Source organism: Polypterus senegalus, chromosome 1, assembly GCF_016835505.1.
Source record: "Polypterus senegalus isolate Bchr_013 chromosome 1, ASM1683550v1, whole genome shotgun sequence".
Lineage (NCBI taxonomy): Eukaryota > Metazoa > Chordata > Cladistia > Polypteriformes > Polypteridae > Polypterus > Polypterus senegalus.
This window is the reverse complement of record NC_053154.1, coordinates 148,259,452-148,276,515: the sequence shown is the minus strand read 5'-3', so window position 1 is coordinate 148,276,515 and position 17,064 is coordinate 148,259,452. Positions and strand designations below refer to the sequence as shown.

The 17,064-nt window shown below is 38.6% G+C and overlaps 1 protein-coding gene across 1 annotated transcript in view; it reads left to right on the top strand.

Moving 5' to 3' along the window:
- Positions 1–2,300: 2,300 nt before the first annotated feature.
- Positions 2,301–17,064, top strand: part of gk5 (glycerol kinase 5) — a 135,855-nt gene continuing 121,091 nt past the window's right edge. The window contains exons 1-3 of the mRNA XM_039760358.1: positions 2,301–3,867; positions 12,091–12,184; positions 16,597–16,672. Coding sequence (XP_039616292.1) covers positions 3,679–3,867; positions 12,091–12,184; positions 16,597–16,672 — 359 coding nt within the window. The 5' untranslated portion in view covers positions 2,301–3,678. The remainder of the gene's footprint in view (positions 3,868–12,090; positions 12,185–16,596; positions 16,673–17,064) is intronic.

The window sequence follows — 17,064 nt, the reverse complement described above, 5'->3', positions numbered from 1 at the left end:
TATTCCTGCTTCTTGACTAGCTGGTCCAGTCCTCATTAACCCCTTTCCCATTATCTCCGAGAATCATCCCCCACTAGTCACATGTACTCCGTTATCCTCAAGTGTACATGTCTCCAGTGAGCTGCAGTTAGTGACAGAGTATGTCTGTCGGACAGCATCTGCTGAAGCAGGAGAGCTGAATATGGGCTGTCAGAACTGAAAGCATGTGAAGAAAAATGCAATTTGATGTGATAAAATTGTGACAATTCTTCAGCAATGGCTATTGATATCATTTGTAGATTCTAGTTCTGATGATTTTGTATTTATAGTAAAATTCAATGTCATTTCTAAACGTGTGTGATGCAACAATGGTATTCAGAAGATGCCAAACCAGCTGATCAGGTAGAATTTATTAGGTACAGATGATCCCCTCCATTTTCATGCTTTTACATTTTTTCTCAGTTGCAGAAGGTCATTTATTGAAACGCTGTTAATCATTCTAATAGTTCCAAGTGCATTTGTGAAAACAGTGCATGTGGTATGGCACAACACCATAATCCACCTGCAAAAGCAAATTTTTCACCCAAAACTCTTGACTCTAACTTCAAAATTAAGTTATTGTGGCACCAAAATGAGAAATTAATTTCACATTTTGTAGAACTGCGGTGATCAATATGTTTAGATACTCTTTCAGTTAGACAGTGAAATCTGGAAATGAGTTCCTTATCTTCTAATTCCCAACAGTCCTGTTGTACATTTTTCCACTCAGATTGGAGATCTACTGTACCAAACAACTATTGTCCTACTTATTGTGTATCAAACTGAAAACTATTCTGGAATTCAGGCACCAATTCCAGTCTGTGCCTAAAGAAAAAGACCCAAGCATCCAAAGTGTGTAAGGAAAACGCCACCTCTGCCATTGAAGGGCTGTGGGTATGGTCCACAAGTGTGGCCCATATATCATCTGGGACAGCTCTGTTCATTTGCACTCTTCTGCCTCTCTTTTATTTTGCTATCTTGCCCTCATACCAACGCTATACATCTTTGCTTCTCTTCATCCTCCATGAACAGGCGGCTGTCGGCCAAGTTCAGTGTTTACCTGAGCAGGCTCCTTGTTCGACAATACTCATAACTCATGAATCCTACCAGTGAGCCAACTTGACCGGAAGTGTCATTAGTTGATCAAAAATTTGAGAACATTTGACTTTGTTAGTGATGTTCAGTTTGCAAACTAGTGAAAAACTAAACCTGCTGTTGTGCTATTATCTTTTTTTTTTTTTTTTTTTTTTTAATTTATTTTTAATGTTGCTTTCATTTTTTGTAGCTGTACCTTAATGGTTGAAAATACTTTACCTGATAGTGATAAAGTTACTAGGTGTCTGAATCATGGTAGTAATTTTCTCTCCTTCACTGTCTCTTTGAAAATAGATAGTTGAAGAGTCCAGCATTCTCAGTTTTTAATATTTGACATGGCATACAGTGCTTCTAAGGCTCATCTCTAACTCTAATGCTTACTCTGGCCCTGCATATTGTAACGGTGCTTACTGTAGTATGAGCTGGGTTTCCATCGTGCTGTTGAGCAGCTTTAAAGTTAGCAGCAGGGGTCCATATAAAAACAGAAAGCAGTTCTTTTAAGGATAGTGAGCCATGTAAGGAACATATGGTTCTTTCTGGTACTCTGGGCTGCACTGGTGTGAGAAGCGGGATGTGAAGACCTACAGTCTGAATTAGCAAAGTGCGGAGTTCCATGAAGACCTAAAACAAACTTGCTTACTTCTTCTGAGCAGGTTCTGGAGAATCTCAAGGTTGAGATCTGGAATCTGGAATGCCGTTTGCAGCATCAACACAGGTGGAAAACAGTTGAGAGACTGTTAAGTCTGCAGCTCCACCACTGTTTCTCTACCTGCTAAGGTCCATTGGCCTTGCTCTTTGGATACAGATCTAGCTTCAGGCTCATGGTGCTAAAAAAAAAACAGTGTGGCAGATTGAGTTGCCACTGACCCTAGGTGAGCTGTGTAAAGCAGGGGCTGGTGGTAAAAGTGTGCATGGAAGTGATGAGGCAAAACATAGACGTGTTAGGGAGCAGCAGTGGAGGGAGAGTCTCAAATCCAACATCTGGACCTAGAATGTGTTTGCAGCATCTGTTCAGTAAAGGAAAACGGCCAAACAATCGGTACTAAACCTGTAGCCCCACAAAAGGAGGTTTGTCTGCACATTTACAGGGGACAGATCACTGCACAGAAGTGCACTTCTGCTGCACCATGTGACAGCACACCGCTGTGCCATCTGACAACACAGCATTCAGCACCCCGAGTTGCCCCACCTAACAATGAAGCACTCAACCCCTACTGATGTGCTTTTGTCACTGTTCTTACAATTGCAGCACATCACATCCTGTGTCGAAGAGTTGTGTACCATTTCAAGAAGTTGGAACTGGTCGCCGAGGACCATGTTCAGTAATGGCTGGCATACCATCATGCAAACGAGCAACTTCAAAACCTGCAGCAGGTGCACCCATAAAAATAGCATGCCTGAAATGTGGCAGACAGAATCCCATCTAGTGAGGTTGTGGAAAGCAGTCCTTTCAGGTACAGAAAGCCACTTCAATGAACGATGCAAAGAGAAAAGGATCCATTCTGGTACTCGGCACCGGCACTTCAGTATCACTCATAATCTCAGATCTGCTCTTGTTGCTGTTATCCACACACCTATTGCATACTACCACACTACTTGCAGTTCTTGTGTTGTTACCATTCACGTTTAGGCATCTCATAAGCAGGTTTTTCCTTGATTACAAATAGGTGGGGTCGAAAAATGATTGAAACCCAGAGACCTCATTTGTCCTAAATCTGCCTCTGTTTGTGGCAAATGATGAATACCTGTAAAGAAAGTGTGAAAGCCTCATTTTTGCAATTCTTGACACCGTAGAAGCTGGAACGACCTATCCAACTCCGGGTGAATGAAGACTTGCTGAAGATAACGCATTCCACCGGCGTGGGTCCAAGCAGGACCGTGGAGCTCCGAATGAACGGCTGCCTGCACTCAGGCGTATCGCTTTAAGGTGCGCGCACTCGCTGGTGTCGACTGATGACCACGTGACGCCCGCTGACGTCGCCTCGCGTGTCCATTCAGAGTTGGCGGGTGGAGTAACTTTGCCTGAACTTTTTTTGCTAAAGATTTTTTTGTGTAAATTTTGAAAGAAGTACCGGTCAGTCAAAGACTGAGGAATGGATATTTAACGTCTCATTGAAAAAATCCAGTTAAACCGATTCTAACTTTGCTGTACCCGGTAGGCGTCGCGTGCTGCCTTGTCTGCCTGTTAAACTCTGTAGTTTTGGGGCAATTATATCGCTATCTCCTAACGAAAAAATGCTTATGGGAAAAAACTATTTCGATGTCTAATAGAGACGCCGCTGAACTTTGATATTTTCGATAACGGAGGAGGTGTGTTGGCATGTGGCGGGGCAGAAATCACTTGTGACAGGCAGCTGAACGGAGCACGCCGGCATCTTACACTTACAGTACTTTTTTGAAGCGACTCGATTACTGCAGTTCCGTGTCGGGGTAGACGGACAAAAATCTCATCATCATTTTGTTTTCTGTACGCTGAAAATGTTGGGGCAGTCGCTCGTTTAACCTTTTTTTTAATTTCGGTTTCGTGAGGAAAACCACTAAGCAAGAACCTGGGTGTACTTTTTGATGCAACAGCTTCAGAGTTCATGCAGTGGAAATCGAAGACGAATTACAGGACGCTGCAAGATGAGATCTTGTAAAAATGGGATGAAGACTTTGGACGGGTACGTGCTGTCGGTGGACGTGGGGACAACCACCATCAGAGGTTACATTTATGACAGGGACGGCAGTGTCAGAGGCGCCAGCAGCAAAAAGGTGAGCGGTGACTTTTCGGTGCTTAAATGTTTCACGCCAGTTTGTTTTTAAGCACAACCTCGTGGTGGGGTCAGGTATCGACGGTGTGTGTGTGTGTGTGTTTCTCGTGTAGCCGATTTGCCGAAGTTTGTGGAGGACTGGTCATTACCACGCGTAAATGTGACCTGTAATGCACATCACCCGATTCAATGCATCCGGGGCAGTTTTTGGCGTAAACCTTCGTCTTATACGAGTGGTTCACAGACTGGGTACTGGGGGTACCCTCTGTAGCTGCAGGTTTTTGTTTCAAGCACTTTCACAATTTGTGATGATAGCTGATCTCTCTAATTCAGAAAGACTCAACAGTACGCTTTTAAAATTTACAAGACGTTTAACATATATTTTGCTATAGCTTTACATACTTAACTCATTTTGTTGCTTCCCTATTATTTTGTCCTTTTCCTGTGTAGTTTGTTCCTTTTTATTATAATCCTAATAATGACAGTTAAAAACCAGCAGAGCAGACACCCGGGCAAACGACACTGAATGATGAAAACCTGCAACTAATTCTACGTGAGACCCACCAGTTAGTAAATAATGTATTAAATAGCAGTTCATTTACTTGTTTGTTTGACGCCTTTATCCAAGGCGATTTACAGTATTTGAGAGAGAATTGGTTCTAGAGTTGGTCTTTTGTTTTTCCAGTAGAAGCAGAGGCCGGTGAAAGGACTTGGTCATGTTCGCACAGTGTCAGTAGACGGATTAGAGGCAACAATCTCAGTGTTTACGTTTAGAAAGTAAACCACTGGCACACTGTCGGAAAGGACATTGTTTAAAATAAAAAACCACATATAAAATGCATGATTTATTTAGTTTTGTCATTTTTCTGTCAGTGTGGTATGGTGGTTAAGGCCTTGGGCTTCAAACTCTGATCTTGTAGGTTCAGATCTTACTACCAATACTGAGTGACCATGAGCAAGTCACTTCACCTGCCTGTGCTTCAGTTGGAAAACTTAAAAGAAATGTAACCAGTTGTGTCATAAATGTTGTAAGTTCCCACGGATAAAGGCATTAGCCAAATAAGTACATGTAAATGTCATTTATACATCGACCCCAAAAACGAGGAATGCTGGAAATCTCTAACGCAGTTTAAAGAGAAGTCGGTTGTAACAAAGACCTGCCACTGACTTTGTTCCACGGGACCATGTTTAAAAACACTGGTTTATATTATTGTAAACACATTTCTGTCAAATCCATTCTGTTTTTCCAAATCTGTCTTTTTTTTTTTTTTTGAATCGCATAATTAAAATTTTTTATTGTGGGTGGGAAGGCATTTATGCAGGATGGATTCAAATCTTGGACATGATGCCTGTACATCACAGAGCACACTGAGAAACCCCACTGTCGCACATCCAGGTTTAGAGTTCATAATTGACTGACCACATGTGTCATTAAAGAGTGGGAGGAAAATGATCAAAATGTAAAGTTTAAAGTCCCCATAATTAAAACTTAACAAAGCACCATCAAATCAGAATAGAACCTTCCAGGTTTCCTTGTACCAAGAGGTGACTTTTTAAGATAACAGTTTGTGCAGCTTAAAGCTCTGCTGATGAAAACAACTATAGATCACTTAAGTAGGAGTATCCGCACTGATGTCCCGATTTGATTTCAATTCACAATACTCTGATTCAATATGGATTTTTATCTTGACTGAATTAATGTGCACTGATATATTTGAAGTGCTGTCTTTTTTTTTTTAAATTACTTAACCATGCATAGCGAACTTTAATATAATGTGGCAAATTTCAGTAACACTTTATTTGACAGGTGCCTACATAGTGACTTCATAACATGTGCATAAGCAGGGAATGACATTTAAAAATAATTTCTTCATTAGTAATGAACAGTTAACATCAGTTTGTAAAAGATTTGGAACAAAACATCATCGCTCTTTTTTTAAAAAAAAAAAAACAAAAAAAAAAGAACAACTTTTTCATAGCACTGCACTCATTCAAAATTCACCATAATTTAACTAACATATGTATTACAGGAAGTCAATAAATTAGACAGCATGTTTCTCGATTAGTCAGTGTTAGTCCCATCGAAGCAAAGCCTTTTCACTATACTGTTCTCATTCTTGGTGTTTGAACCTGAAGCTAAACATCAACCAAACTCTACTTCACAAAAGATTAATAGAGTCAGGAGATAGCGCCTTGCTCCAATTTTAATTCGATTTAATGAAGTTAGAGTTTGGCTGCTGTTTAGTTTCTGGTTCAAACACCAAGAATGAGAACAGTATAGTGAAAAGGCTTTGCTTCGATGGGACTAACACTGACTAATCGAGAAACATGCTGTCTAACTTATTGACTTCCTGTAATTCTATTTCCGCTTCCTTACGACTATGTATGTGAATATTCATAAGGTTATATTAATATTCCTTTGAACATCAAACAACTATTCTGTGAGGCAGAACGCTCCCCGCCTGGTGTCTATGATGCCAGTGTTAAATCTAGACTAAACAGATTATAACTTATTTCATTCTTAATTATCTGTTGACAAAAGCAAGATAAACTTCTGATGCAGGTCTCTGTAATGTCTTTGAAATATCATGGTCTGCAGTTTTAAGTTCTACTTTCTGCACTTTCCCATCTGCACTGGGATAGACTTTTTTGACCACTGCCATTGGCCACTTATTTCATGCAGTGTGATAAATTTTTTAGAAGCACAGTATCTCCTTTTTGAAGATTCCGATGACATTTATTCCACTTGTGGCGCTGTTGAAGTGTAGAAAGATATTCCTGCCGCCAGCGGGTTCAGAACTTGTCTGCAAGACCTTGTACTCTTCTCCACTGACTTCTGTAAAGGTTCTTGTCTGTAAATTCTCCTGGCGGAATGGAACCAGCAATCTTCTGTGTAAGAAGTGTAGCAGGTGTCAAAATAAATGGTGAGTCAGGATCTGTAGATACAGGGACTAGAGGCCTAGCATTCACAATAGCGGTAACTTCAGCCATCAAAGTACACAGAACATCATAAGAGAGACAAAGGCTCTCTTGTTTTAGCATGCAGTCCAGAATTGTACGAGCCACTCCTATCATTCTCTCCCAGGCCCCTTCCATATGACATGAATGAGGAGGGTTAAATTCCCATGCACAACCTTGTTTGTTAAGATACCTCTTGAAGTTTTGATTTGTCTCATCTTTGACCAATCCCAGCTCCTTACATGCTCCTACAAAGTTTGTACCACAATCCGATCTAAGTTGTTTTACGAACCCTCGTATGGCGAAAAATCTTCTCATGGCATTAATGCAGCTTGAAGTATCCAGAGATGATATCACTTCACTATGCACAGCTTTTGTGCTCATACATGTAAACAAAATTGCCTATCGTTTACTTTCTGCTGATCCTCCTCTAGTACGCCTGACAGCCACTGTCCAAGGACCAAAAACATCCATTCCTGCATACGTGAATGGTGGAGCTGCAGTGACACGTTCAAGAGGTAAGTCTGCCATTTGCTGTCCTGTCACCTTTCCACAGAGCTTTCGGCAGGTAACACACATATGTAAAATAGCGCTGACAAGTCTCTTGCCTCCAGTTATCCACAGGCCTGCGGCTCTAAGAGCTCCCCCTGTAAAGTGACGGCCCTGATGTTTCACGTATTCATGATAGTAGCGTACTAATAACACAGAAACATGATGCTGTCTAGGCAAGATGAGTGGATACTTTTCACCACTCTCCAGTTGTACATTTCTATGCCAGCCTCCAATCCTGATAAGGCCTTCATCCACTTTGGGGTTGAGTTTAAAAAGTGAACTGTTTTTATCTACAGTTTTCCCATTATCGAGAAACTTTAGCTCATTCATATATGCTTCAGTCTGGAAAGACTTAATGATGGTATCTGAAGCCTGAGAAAGTTAATCAGGTGTACATGGTTTAAAGCAGAAGTGCCAGCCTCTGCATTCAGTGATGTTTTGAGCTGCCTTGTAGGAGCGAGCAATGTGAATAAGGAGGGCTATAGCTCTAACTAATGGGTCCCAGGTAGAGAATCTTTCAAAGCGGTCATTGGTCAGCCCTTTTACTTGAATGTGAGTAGCACAGTTTGAAACTATTTGCCGTATTTCAGCATCTTTCTCAGGGTTCACAAGTTCAAAAAACACTGATGTCTCTTGTTGATTGTCATGGTGCTTGTAGAGGTAAGCTGGTCCAGTAAACCATATTGTGTCTGCCAAATGTGATGCACTGATGGACCTAGATGCATGATCTGCTGGGTTTTCATTTGAAGGTACGTAGAACCACTGTTCAGGCTTTGTTGACTGATGGATGCACTGAATTCTGTTGTGCACATACACATTGGAGCGTCTAGTCTGATTGTGTATGTAGCCTAAGACAAGTTTGCTGTCACAGTAAAACTTGACCGACCGTGCCCAGCTGTAAGTCTATTTCACAGAGGATGAGCTCTGCATCGTGAAACATGCTGTCTAACTATTGACTTCCTGTAATTCTATTTCCGCTTCCTTGCAACTATGTACATGAATATCCATAAGGTTATATTAATATTCCTTTGAACGCCAAACAACTATTCTGTGAGGCAGAACAATTGCCAAATCAAAGTCCACATATATAATGGTTTTGCTCCTTGTTTTAATACAATGCAATGGCATGTACTTCATAAAACATCTATATCATCTTGCAAATAATATTATTATGAAACAATAAAATATTGCTCCTTAAATATTATTCAATAATCTATTTTGTGTGTAATGAATCACACAGTGGTTACAGAAAGTATTCAGACCCCCTTCAATTTTTCACTCTTTGTTATATTGCAGCCATTTGCTAAAATCATTTAAATTAATTTTTTTCCTCATTAATGTACACACAGCACCCCATATTGACAGACAAAAAAAAAGAATTTTTGAAATTGTTGCAGATTTATTAAAAAAGAAAAACCGAAATATCACATGGCCCTAAGTATTCAGACCCTTTGCTGTGACACTCATATATTTAACTCGGGTGCTTTCCATTTCTTCTGATCATCCTTGAGATCACCTTCATTTGAGTCCAGCTGTGTTTGATTATACTGATTGGACTTGATTAGGAAAGCCACACACCTGTCTATATAAGACCTTACAGCTCACAATGCATGTCAGAGCAAATGAGAATTATGAGGTCAAAGGAACTGCCTGAAGAGCTCAGAGACAGAATTGTGGCAAGGCACAGATCTGGCCAAGGTTACAAAAAAATTTCTGCTGCACTTAAGGTACCCAAGAGCACAGTGGCCTCCATAATCCTTAAATGGAAGACGTTTGGGACGACCAGAACCCTTCCTAGAGCTGGCCGTCCGGCCAAGCTGAGCTACCGGGGGAGAAGAGCCTTGGTGAGAGAGGTAAAGAAGAACCCAAAGATTACTTTGGCTGAGCTCTAGAGATGCAGTCAGGAGATGGGAGAAAGTTGTAGAAAGTCAACCATCACTGCAGCCCTCCACCAGTCAGGGCTTTATGGCAGAGTGGCATGTCGGAAGCCTCTCCTCAGTGCAAGACACATGACTGCCTGCATGGAGTTTGCTGAAAGACACCTGAAGGACCCTGAGATGGTGAGAATAAGATTCTCTGGTCTGATGAGACCAAGATAGAACTTTTTGGCCTTAATTCTAAGCGGTATGTGTGGAGACAACCAGGCACTGCTCATTACTTGTCCAATACAGTCTCCACAGTGAAGCATGGCGGTGGCAGCATCATGCTGTGGGGGTGTTTTTCAGCTGCAGGGACAGGACGACTGGTTGCAATCGAGGGAAAGATGAATGCGGCCAAGTACAGGGATATCCTGGACAAAAACCTTCTCCAGAGTGCTAAGGACCTCAGACTGGGCCGAAGGTTTACCTTCCAACAAGACAATGACCCTAAGCACACAGCTAAAATAACGAAGGAGTGGCTTCACAACAACTCTGAAACTGTTCTTGAATGGCCCAGCCAGAGCCCTGACTTAAACCCAATTGAGCATCTCTGGAGAGACCTAAAAATGGCTGTCCACCAACGTTTACCATCCAACCTGAAAAAACTGGAGAGGATCTGCAAGGAGGAATGGCAGAGGATCCCCAAATCCAGGTAAGAAAAACTTGTTGCATCCTTCCCAAGAAGACTCATGGCTGTATTAGCTCAAAAGGGTGCTTCTACTAAATACTGAGCAAAGGGTCTGAATACTTAGGACCATGTGATATTTCAGTTTTTCTTTTTTAATAAATCTGCAATAATTTCAAAAATTCTTTTTTTTGTCTGTCAATATGGGGTGCTGTGTGTACATTAATGAGGAAAAAAATAATTTAAATGATTTTAGCAAATGGCTGCAATATAACAGAGTGAAAAATTGAAGGGGGTCTGAATACTTTCCGTACCCACTGTACATGTAGACATCCTTCAACTAAACTTTTAGCCAAATTTATCCCTCTATTAGACGTTTAAAATAATCATGAATTAATCGAAATTTAAAGATACAGAGTTAAGAATCGTGTTTTTGTATATAATTCTAAAGGTTACACATATCTTCAGTTGCTCATGTGTAGCGGTCATGTTAATGAGTCTCAAAAATGTGTCCTGACAGTCTCCATACTAAAAGGAAGCGTTTTAAAATGAAGATCTAGTGCTGATGCTTGTTGACAGTGGCATTGAATGAATGGAACATAAAAGAAGACGCAGTGACCATTGTGACTGACAGCGATGCGGTGCAGCTCATAGAGGTATTTCACTTCGGCTGCTTTGTACGCACACTCACTTTGGTATCACAGGTTGCTCTAAAAATTATAACAATTGCCTGCTTACTTTGCCGGGTGAGGTGTGTAGCAAACTTTTTTCACCATAGCAGTACAGCTAGCCACGTGTTTAAAAATAAGAAACTTTTACTGGACTGGCCACCACACAGACTTGTGATTCATGAAGTCACATGATGGAGCAGTGCATTGGAAGTGCTAGGAAGGTTTTTGGAACCACAGCCACTGTGGTGGTACTGTGGCAGGCAGTGCTTTGCTTAAGATCTTAATAAAGCCTAGGTACAATAACTTGACTCATTTGCTTTATGGTTGGTATAGCATACCACAGTTCAAAAACCTGTATTGTTTGTTGAAAGACCTTGTTTTCAATAATGGCGTGGGGTCTGTTATCTTTGCAGATGAAAATTGCTATAGATTCTGTTATGTTTTTGGGCATGAGCAGAAATAACCTGAAGTGTGGAGCTACCAGCCATCTACAGTGTGGATTGTTTAGGCTCTACTTATTTGGATGTCGACTGAGCTTACGTTTGTGGGTGATGTTGAGATAAATGATTTCTCAAATTTGTTGTTTTACAACAATAATTAATGTCTGAATTGCACAGCTAAAATTATACCTTTGTTTTAATCCTGTTGTCCTTAACTGATTCACCGTTTGAATCCTTAGTAAGTCCACAAGTCTGCTTTAAGTGTTGAAGATGCTGATTTCAGCTAAAGAGGACACACCATTTTATGTGAGATAAAGTGTTTTTTCAGTGGAAAGCCTTAACGGGCACCTTAGCGACATTTATTGCATCAGACAGCAAAAACAAAGATAAGCAAAAGGTCTTGAGACTTTAGGAATCAATTTGAATCATTTAAATAAAAACGATTAATCTGGAAATCAGTATTTTTACCTAGGCCTAAGATCACACTTGGGAGGAGAAAAGAGTCTATAAAAAGATTATGGGCTTGCTGTTTTTATAACTTTAGTAATTTATTCTTTATTTTAGGCAAGCATTGTGACTGTAAACCATTCAGTCCCTACTCAAAGAACAAATTGTCAGATTGTGCTTTAGTTGTAAAATGTGTAATCAATAACATGGGATGGCTTTCATTATAGTAGGCTGCTACGTTAAGTCAAGGGTTTTTTGGTATAGATGAAGTATTATGACCGATATGTTCTGTATACATTGTATGAAAAATCCCAGAAGTATCAAATTAAGGTAGTTCTATTTAACTAATTGTGGCACTGGATGGGGATGATATATTGTGTGTTGATTAGCACATGTCATAATCTCACACTGCACTGCATACCTGACAAAAATTACCTTTAAACCCTGTAAGCATATAAACCTGTAAATCTTAATTCCCGCATACAGTAAATCTCATTTTGTTAAATGCTATACTCCAGTAGCTTAAGCCCCCATCTCATATTATTCATTGTTTACCAAATTACAATTTGCATAGATCATGTTTCTTAATTACACCTGTTCTCTTTCCACCAGATTAAACTTTTGTACCCAAAACCAGGATGGGTGGAGATAGACCCAGAAGAGCTTTGGCAACAGTTTGTCAGCATAGTAAAAGAGGCTGTTCAAGGTAAGTAAAGCAATGTTTACCTATAGCAATTTGTCATTCTAGACTAATTCTTCTTATTGTGAGAAACACATTCTTTCTGTTTGCCTGCTGTTTCTTCCTTTCTTCCTTCCTTCCATTCCTTTCCAAGTGTATGAGTCTGGGCCTGAAATTTAATCCCAGTCATTTCATTTTCTGTGTAATCGTTCTGCAGGTGTCTTTTTCTGCTTTTCATTCTACATTGTAAAGATGTATATTTCTGGTAAATTAGTTATAAGTGAATGTGTGAGTGTGTTTGATAATGTTCTCAAATGGACTTGTGCCCTGACCAAGGGCTAACTCTGTTCTTGGCTTGATAATACTGCAAATGTCTTTAGCTGTCTATGGTTCTGAGTTTATTTAAACAGAATTAGGAAAATGAATGTATGTTTTAGAATTTTTCTGTTCATCTCATTTACTTTTGCTACTGTATACTTCTGTACATTAACATACCCAAGCTGTTTAATTTGTTTTCTTTAGTACTATCAAATAGTGCTGCCACTAACATGTATTTTTAATAATTGATTAATCTGTCTTTTGTATCAATTGACTAATGGCTATTTTCATGTGTTAATTAAACTGAAAATATGATCTAAAATGCATTTTGAGGCGTTGTTAAGGACAACTGGAATTCTGCTTGCACAAACTAGAGAACTTGGAATCATTTTTTATTAAGTGATAAGTGATGCCAAGGTATACCTCAGTGGCCACATCGGCCCAAGTGACAGCAGTATGTGCATGCTTCCTCATATTTGCGTTTATGGCATTTTAACACTGATTAGTATAGCTTTGTATTATGGCTGTATGAATTTTGAAAGATACATAAGTCCAGAATTAAAAATTATAAAATGAGGATAAACAGTTGTAAATGATTGGAAATATTTGGTATTGATACATTTTAAAGACATTTCAAAAATATTTGTGAACTATGATTTAAACATTCTTCCTTAAAGTGTGACAACAGTGAAAGATTGGATATATGTTCACTTTGCTTGTCATTGTTTCATGTTACATGCACACTCTACAACCACATGAACTTCAGAAACAGCTGAAATAACTTGTTTTTTGGTGCAGTTAGATGTATGGGTGGAAACTTGTTATGCCGGTAAAATTAAATGTGTTGGTAGACTGTCTTTGTTACCTTTCTTGTTTTCCCTGTGACATTTTACAACTATGCTTTTCATGTGAAATAAAAAGTATGTTAATTACATAGTGTATTCAATTAACTTATATATATATAAATATCTCGTATAGATGTGAAATTTTGTACTTCCTTGTGTTGTGAAAAAGGTGATAGATTTTGATACCTGTCATATTTTTCTAGTGACCTTTAAATGTTTTAAATTGTCTTCAAAACCAGAGGTAGCAATTATTGGTATACTTGCCAGAACTAATTTATTAAATTTTTATTCTTCTCTGTTTGGGTATGCTGAAGCAGTTGCATATAATATACAATTGTTAAAATAAAAATGCATACACTGGTATGATGTATACTTTATATAATTACACACCCACTTTATAATTACTCTTAACTTTCTGGCATCACATTGCCCATTCTCATTTGTCATCGGAATAGTTTTTTTATAGTTTTGACTATGCCATAAATTTATGACAATGCATTTATTTTGACACCAGCGTGTGGTGATGTGTAATATGTTTGTCAGACGTTAGTTGAATGTATGTGATCAAATGGCTGGATTTCCCATATCACATTTAATGTAAACTAAAATGTTTAGAGTGAATTTCAAAAAACCATGGACCTTTGTTAAATTTAGCAGCAGTCAGTTTTATTTTAAAATACTTTAAACAGGCATGTTGTTAAATATATAAAAATTAAGTAAGTCATTATTTTAATGTTGAATGTAATAGTAAGATTTTGAATGGTGAAGACTCTAACCAATGAGATACAGACCAAAATTTATATGATAAAATATGCAAGCCGTTGAAGTAGAAAACCTGTTGCTATACATACAAAACCCAATTAATCACAATATTAAATATGATGGAGATTTTGCAGTTAACTTGAGAAATACAATCACTTGGAGAAAAGGAAATGGCAATTTCAAAAGTCACAACAAGACAAGGCTGCAAGTGGACTTTTCATTCACCACATATTTCTGCTTCATACATTTTTTTTAAACTTAGGGTAACAAGTCTGTTCATTGCCCACCTCCAAATTTATCAACAATCTTAATGAAAATATCTGCAAATATGAAAATCACCATAATAAAATGTTGCAAATCCCAAGGTAGAATATGATGTCTTTAGTTCATCACATTTTTCTACTAGAAGGTGCATTAACGTAAACTCACTGCAAATTATTAGAAACACATGTACAAATGCTTATCCATGCAATTTTCTAATCTGACAATCTTTTAGGAGCAACAATTTAGTGTATAAAATTAATGCAGTACAGCTGCTGATAACCTGAGATTTTCATTAACAAAAGTCTCCATGGTTTAATTAGAATGATATGGGGGAATGCATCCGGTAAGCGACAGTCCGGCGGATGGAAATGCCTTGTTGATGAGACAGGTCAGAGAATGACTAGACTGATTCAAGCTGACAAAAAGGCAACAATAATTGAGCTCTTCACTCTGTACATTTATCTAAAAGAGTCTCGGAATGCACAGCATTGAGGTGGATGGGGCACAATAGGAGAAGACCATGGTGGGTTCCACTCCTGCCTGCCAATAACAATACATTGACACTGCAGTGGTGACAGGCTGTGTGGACAATTGGAGACTTGGTAGACGTAAGCTGGTTTTATGAATCCCCATTTCTTCTGAGACACCACCATGAATCCAAAACAACCAACCAGCCTGTCTTTTGTCAAAAGTCCAGGGTGGTGGTATAATGGTGTGAGGGATGTTTTCTTGTCACACTTTGGGCCCAATATTCAATCATTGCTTGAGTGTGAAGACATATCTGAGTGTTGTGCACCCAAAGCAAAAGTCTTCTCAAACTGGTTTCATGAGCATGACAATGATTGCAGTTTTCTTCAGTGGCCTTCCCAGTAACCACATCCAAATACAGTAGAACACCTTTCGGATGTGGTAGAATGGGAAATTTGCAGCATGAATGTGCAGCTGACAAATCTACAGAAAGTATGTGATGCAATCTGGTCAACATGGACCATAATTTCAAAAGACTGTTTTGGCTCTTCTGGAATCCATTCCACAAAGACCTGAAACTGTCTTGAGAGCAAAATTATGCCCTAATTAGTTTTCCTAATACTTTGTTCAGTGAATGTATAGTCCATCATTGAAAAGTCTATAATATCACAGTAATTTAAAACACTAGAAATGTAAGGAAGAAAAGTGTCAACCAGTGACAGACTAGAAGCTGAAAAAGGCAGAATACAAAAAATAACTAGAAGAAATTAGTCTGGTAAGTAATATATAACAAGAGCAAAACACAGGAAAACTGTTCAGATATTGACAGTATCTAGTAAAAAAATTAATTTATAACATTCAGAACAGCAATTAACAAATAAATGCACTGGAAATGCTGTGCAAATTTCTCAAATGCTGTTGAAATCAAAAACAAAATTAAAATGTGTTTAAGTGTGTGTGACTCTCAAATCAGAAAATGGTGAAAACAGAAGCACAGAATTATTTTACAGGTACCAACATGTAACAGAAAAAATACTCCTGTTGCAGCTTGAAGAACTCTCATTCCATGCCCGGCTTATGCTGCATCTCGCATATTATGTTGCCATCGTTTCTGTCTAAGAGATTGTCTGCTGTATTTGTGTAATTTTACAGTGAGCAAACAGGAGGGTTGTGCTTGTCGGTAAAGCCATTCCTTTGCATGCAAGTATGTTATGCATTGTTTGATAAGATTTGCTGTAGCTTGATCATGAAAATGGTTTCATCCCAGGTAATCATTAGACAGAGTGCTAACACATACTATACCAATTTAGAGAAGTGGATGCGTTAGCTGCTGAATGGTTAAGCTTTAAATATTTATGCTGCTGCATAAAGCAACATCAGTTTTTCAAACAATACATTTTACTATTTGGTTTGATTGGCTTCAGCTTGGCTTCTGATTGCTTCAGAAAAGTTTTTCTCCAGTAGCTGTAATGAAGTTTTTGCTTTCTCTATTGTGTTTTGTCCATATTTTTTAATGGACTTTTATCATAATTTCTTTGTTAATCAAACATAAACATGTCTCTTTTACTCTGTTACTGAAAAGAAATACACATTTTTCATTCTGCTTTAGGTGCACAAATAGGAGGAGAAGCTACAATATGTCTGTTAAGAAATGGAAATTTTTATTTTTGTATCTAGAGTAACTGGTTTTAAGTTTTCAGGTATTACTGTAAATTTTCTAGATATTGTTTAACTATAATATTATGTTGAATGCAGTGTTTATTTTTCTGTGCATCCTCCCAGCCGCAGGTTTGCAGATGAAACAGATATTAACCTTAGGAATCTCAACACAGCGAGCTACATTCACTACATGGAGCAAGTAAGTTCAATTCATTTATTTTTATATTGGATGCATCTTAAGAGATGGGTCATAGTTCTGAGATTTAAATGAGTCTTGGAAGAAGAATCAGTTTCTTTTGGGGGAAAAAAATACTCAGACTGTGGAAATATTTAAATAAATGTTGAAAATGTTGTACAGTCAACCATAGACTTAAGACTCCATTTGGGACAGGCCATTTTGCCATATCTCAAATGTCAGTCAGTAAGTGTATAGGTAATTATAGTTGAGGCTCTGTGGGTGTGGTATGGGTCACTAGTATGCATACTTTATCTTCCAGTACAGAATAGTGGAAACTAATATTTAAGTTTCATCGGCCACATGCCTCGTCTGTGTATGGGAAGGTGGTGTGGACTGAATGCATAGGAATTAGC